The sequence below is a fragment of the Oncorhynchus clarkii genome, chromosome 26 (assembly GCF_045791955.1).
Source record: "Oncorhynchus clarkii lewisi isolate Uvic-CL-2024 chromosome 26, UVic_Ocla_1.0, whole genome shotgun sequence".
Lineage (NCBI taxonomy): Eukaryota > Metazoa > Chordata > Actinopteri > Salmoniformes > Salmonidae > Oncorhynchus > Oncorhynchus clarkii.
This window is the reverse complement of record NC_092172.1, coordinates 34,378,767-34,384,766: the sequence shown is the minus strand read 5'-3', so window position 1 is coordinate 34,384,766 and position 6,000 is coordinate 34,378,767. Positions and strand designations below refer to the sequence as shown.

At 39.5% G+C, this 6,000-nt stretch overlaps 1 protein-coding gene across 1 annotated transcript in view; it reads left to right on the top strand.

The window, feature by feature from the left end:
- The first annotated feature begins 4,840 nt into the window (after positions 1–4,840).
- The window catches only part of LOC139384609 (aryl hydrocarbon receptor nuclear translocator 2-like), a 62,459-nt gene continuing 61,299 nt past the window's right edge, over positions 4,841–6,000 (top strand). The window contains exon 1 of the mRNA XM_071129429.1: positions 4,841–5,121. Within this exon, the coding sequence (XP_070985530.1) occupies positions 5,091–5,121 (31 nt within the window). The 5' untranslated portion in view covers positions 4,841–5,090. The remainder of the gene's footprint in view (positions 5,122–6,000) is intronic.

The following is a 6,000-nucleotide window of genomic DNA, read 5'->3' as shown; positions in this document are numbered from 1 at the left end:
GTTGCACTGCTTTGACATTTTACTGCACTGTTAGGAGCTAGTAACACAAGCTGCACCCACCATAACATCTGCTAAACTGTGTACGTGACCAAAAAACTTTATAGTGGCTCAGGGGTAACATTTCCCCTAGGTACAGATCTGGCATCAGCTTCCCCTCTCCCAATCCTGACTACTCCTAACCATTCCTAACTTATCCTAACCATTAGTGGGGGAAATGCTAAACTGATCTAAGATCACTGTCTAGGGGGAACCTTCACTCTACACCACTAGTGCTGGGGGCAACTTGGCTATAGGTCCTCCTCTCACTCTCTTTCCCACTCAGTTTGCCCACTATTCATACTCTAATTGATTATATTAGAGAATCCCAGTAGGAATTCCCTACCCTGGGTAGCATTCAGGGACACTCCATCATTACCTTGTGCCAGAGCAGTTGGCTAGAGTAAAAGCAGACTCCAGACTGGTACCCAGGCAAATGACAAATGAGTCTGGAGAAGGACAGACAGATTTGGGGGGGAGTCAGACATTTAGCAACCCAACTTCCAGATGAAAACGAGCCCAGGGCACCTTTTGGCAGGCAAGTTTTTGTCTAGGCTTGGTTGACATTATGATTTCTGGCCCTATAAATCAGAATGAATTAATGTTTTATATTATTTTATTAATCTCTTTTATTGTGTTTTTGTTTTTATGTCCTTCATTTCACTTCTTTACTGCTAAGTGTGTTGTGATAAAAAAAGCACTTTAAATGGGCTCAGCGGTCAAAGGCACTGCATCTCAGTGCTAGCGGCATCACTACAGACCCTGGTTCAATCCTGGGCTTTATCACAACCGGCCGTGATTGGGAGTCCCGTAGAGCGGCGCACAATTGGCCCAGTGTCGTCCAGGTTAGGGTTTGGCCGGTGTAGGCCATCATTGTAAATAGGAATTTGTTCTAAACTGACTTTTCTAGATAAATAAAGGTTACATTTAAAAAATGGCTAGATTTTATTTGAATGAGTTAGCCAGCTAACTTTCCAAAATATTCAGGAACAACTCCACATTTGTAAACAAAGATGGGCAAAATGGAAAATCCATAAGGCATACTCCACTAGCTCCAGGTTTTTATTTTAGGAAGCAGAGATTTAACGGTTATCTCTGAACGTTAGCTAGATAACTCATTGATCTTGCTTTGTGGTATCTAAGGGACCTTAACCAAGCACAGCAACACTGCATGCTACCACCTTACTGTGAACAAAAAAACAAAACAATGAAGGGGGTTTGTTGACAGCCAATGAGAATCCCCCAGGCTAGCCACATACAAATGAGATCTTATAACAAAGCAGCTACAGTAATAATCTGATTATTTGCATTGGCTATGTTTAATTGCAGTAAGGCCTATACATTTTAGGTATATTTCTCTGGAGGCTTTGAATGAAGTCAATTGATGAGTAAATATATACAATACATAGGCTACACACTGCAGTAACCCATCCACTGGCTGACAACAACATCATTGCACAATCAATGCTGTCAGACTTTATCCTCTGGCATAACTTTTACCTTGAAAACGATTCTTTCTTAGGAATTGGTCTCTTTAAATGACATTCTGCACAGCTATGTAACAAGACAAATATGTCGCTATGAAAAGTATTGTACTGCATTAGTCTCTCAAGGTAATGGTAGTTAGCTAGTAGAATACATTTATTTTTATAAATCACTGTAAGTTTTCTGTATTAAATTTTTTTCCTCCACCATCTGAGAAACTGCAAGTAGAGGGCTTAACATTCTCAAATACCCCAGTAAATGTCACCTCTAGCCCTGCAGGTGCTATGTGGAATCCAAAATAGATGTTTGCAATTTTGAAAGTAAATGTTTTATGTCATGTTGTACATTGTTGATACAAATCGGCATTTCCCTTCAGTGGTTTATAGTGGACCGAGACATATTTACATTTCCTCTAAAGGCATGTTCAGTGTCTTATTAACACACAATGTCATACTCTAAACATGACTGTTCAGTGTCTTATTAACACACAATGTCATACTCTAAACATGACTGTTCAGTGTCTTATTAACACACAATGTCATACTGTAAACATGACTGTTCAATGTCTTATTAACACACAATGTCATGCTGTAAACATGACTGTTCAGTGTCTTATTAACACACAATGTCATACTGTAAACATGACTGTTCAGTGTCTTATTAACACACAATGTCATACTGTAAACATGACTGTTCAGTGTCTTATTACCACACAATGTCATACTGTAAACATGACTGTTCAGTGTCTTATTAACACACAATGTCATACTGTAAACATGACTGTTCAATGTCTTATTAACACACAATGTCATACTGTAAACATGACTGTTCAGTGTCTTATTAACACACAATGTCATACTGTAAACATGACTGTTCAGTGTCTTATTAACACACCATGTCATACTGTAAACATGACTGTTCAGTGTCTTATTAACACACCATGTCATACTGTAAACATGACTGTTCAGTGTCTTATTACCACACAATGTCATACTGTAAACATGACTGTTCAGTGTCTTATTACCACACAATGTCATACTGTAAACATGACTGTTCAGTGTCTTATTACCACACAATGTCATACTGTAAACATGACTGTTCAGTGTCTTATTACCACACAATGTCATACTGTAAACATGACTGTTCAGTGTCTTATTACCACACAATGTCATACTGTAAACATGACTGTTCAGTGTCTTATTACCACACAATGTCATACTGTAAACATGACTGTTCAGTGTCTTATTACCACACAATGTCATACTGTAAACATGACTATTCAGTGTCTTATTACCACACAATGTCATACTGTAAACATGACTGTTCAGTGTCTTATTACCACACAATGTCATACTGTAAACATGACTGTTCAGTGTCTTATTACCACACAATGTCATACTGTAAACATGACTGTTCAGTGTCTTATTACCACACAATGTCATACTGTAAACATGACTGTTCAGTGTCTTATTATCACACAATGTCATACTGTAAACATGGCTGTTCAGTGTCTTATTACCACACAATGTCATACTGTAAACATGACTGTTCAGTGTCTTATTACCACACAATGTCATACTGTAAACATGACTGTTCAGTGTCTTATTACCACACAATGTCATACTGTAAACATGACTGTTCAGTGTCTTATTAACACACAATGTAAACATGACTGACCACACAAATATATTGGAATGAATGTGGAAAAAATATTCAATTTTAAACTTTGCAATGGTACTACAATGAGTGTACAAAAAATTAGGAACATCTTCCTAATATTGAGTTTCAGCCCCGTTTGCCCTCAGAACAGCCTCGGTTCGTTGGTGCATGGACTCTACAAGGTGTTGAAAATGTTCCACAGGGATGCAGGCCCATGTTGACTTCAATGCTTCCCACTGTTGGTTCAAGTTGGCTGGATGGCCTTTAGGTGGTGGACCATTCCTGATAGACACGGGAAACTGTTGAGCATGAAAAACCCATCAGTGTTGCAGTTCTTGACACACTCACAATGGTGCGCCTGGTACCTACTACCATACCCCATTCAAAGGCACTTAATTATTTTGTCTTGCCAATTCACCTTTTGAATGGCACATGCAGAATCCTTTCTCAATTGTCTCAAGACTTAAAAAATCCTTCTTTAACCTGTCTCCTCCCCTTCATCTACACTGATTGAAGTGGATTTAACAAGTGACATCAATAAGGGATCATAGTTTTCACCTGGTCAGTCTATGTCATGGAAAGAGCAGGTGCTCCTAATGTTTTGTACACTCAGTGCACGTAATGGAGAGGAAAACTTGAAATGTAATCTAGAGACAGACGAGTTAGAATATTAATCTCTTCTGAGAAAAACAGAGCAGTTAGGCGTGCCTTTGCCTAATGGGGGGTGTATTATCTAATGATACAGGCACAGAGCTGCAGACACTTGCAATAGGTTCATTTAAACCAGGAAAGTATTAGTGTGCTAGTTTAAAACATTTATAGAAGTATATGTACATTGAAGTAGTTTGTGCCTAAAAAAAGGGCAGGAGAACAGTTTAGACTCCAGGCCGGATACCATCTGTGATTACATGTAGTCTGAAATGATTGGTGTAACACAGTAACTATGTGTAACTCAGTCCTAGATTAGGCCTACAGAGAAATCTGAAACCTACACACAAGTTTACCTTCCTTTTATCTTTCCGCTGTCTTCACTTGTGTTGCATTTTGCACATCAAATTGCAAATATAACCCTATTGAAAAAATGAAAACATACATTGGAAAAAAAAGCAACTATTGTGAGTTAAATCAGGATGGGTGGAATCTTGAGAACGGCATAGATTTTACATCTCGAACTCCCAGAATCTTGCTGGTTTGTGCAGATTCTGAAACAATGCCCTGTGGATTCATCCATTTAAAATGATCTGTGACATTGGAAGTCATGTCCTCTATGTATCTCAAGTGGATTGATCTTCACATCAAACACATGTAGCTAGGTCTCGTTTCCATCTCATAGTTTGACAATGATACAATGGTGAAAAACACCAAGTATTTTACAAAGTGAGTGCTGTTGAAGGGCCATAAATGCTTACAAAGCAAACATTTGGCCTATTTGGGATTACATTTTAGCCTACTTGATTGGGCTGTTCTATTCTATATGAAAGATAGGACCACGATTCAACAAGTGATTACTGGCAAAGGATGTTAGGCTACTCTATCTCACTGACATTAACTGACTTTCCATCTTTCAAAGCTTAATTAGACTCAAATCAAAGATACAGGCAAAACATAATTAATTCAAGTGAAGTCTCGCGGTGTTTAGACACCTTTCAGACATCTTGCATTTTTCAGTCTGAAAGAACGAATTTATAAAATACCGTTGACTTCATCGGGCCAAGCGAACCCGAAATAACAGGGCCTTTATTGTTGATATTCGTGACTTATTTGTATTTCGACCGAATGCATGTGAGGCTATAGGTGGCTGAACCGAGAGCTCGCGTGCCAAACCACTGAGCGGATTGTCTCTCCCGGGGCTCTCGAGCCGTATTGTGCGTCATTTTCATAGCTGCATCTTGTTTTTCTATCGAGGCAACATGGCAACTCCCGCCGCGGTCAATCCATCGGGTAAGTCGCGATTTATCTTAAGGAAAAAACAAAAACAGTGGGGGTTTAATGGTGATTTATATCTTTAAAATGTAACATCTATTTTTGACATTTACCGGAATGGAAAGCGGCGCTTAGCTGAAGACGCCGACGTCAGGCTCACAGAGCTCAAGCTCTCCACAGCATCCCCTTCCCCCACGGAGCTATCGCAGCCTCAAAACACTTTCTGTACACCTAGAAACGCATTTTCTTCATTATAGCGTGAACATACGTCCCTTATTTACACACAAACAGCCTATAATAGGGGCAGAAGCTTTTTAATGTCTTGCATGTATTATCTGCACGCAAAATGAGATGCTGGTTGCGTTTTGGCTCAATCCAACAGGCAGCTAGTTAGCTGCTGCTACGTGCTCTGATTTCACGGAAAGCCAGTCCCCCTCACGATACAAAGGTTCTTTTGCATACCGAGCCCTTGGCCTATCGACGTTAACTCGGGCGATTTGAGTCGAGTCATTTCGACGTGTGTCGCTGGTGTCAGTGACAGCGATTTGTTGGTCCCTCTCCATCGCCGGTTGATTCGACAGTCATTAGCTAGATGAAATCTGCAGCTTGCTAGGCGCTAACAACACTGTAGCCTGGCTTTCTTTACTCAGTGTTATTTGAGGAAGAAGTTAAAGTTTTTAGTGAACGGCCTAAATAGTAACCTAGTGGCCTAGCTAGTCTTATTTGCATGACCAGTAAAGCTACCTTTATATGCCTTATATGTTTGAACCTTGAAGCGCTAGTTGTCATGTAATGACAGTCACAAAGGCATTAATTACAATGTTGCTGTTATGTAGTCATTACGTTGTTACATTGTTACTGAGCAAATAAACGTACACACAGCATACACTTTTGTTG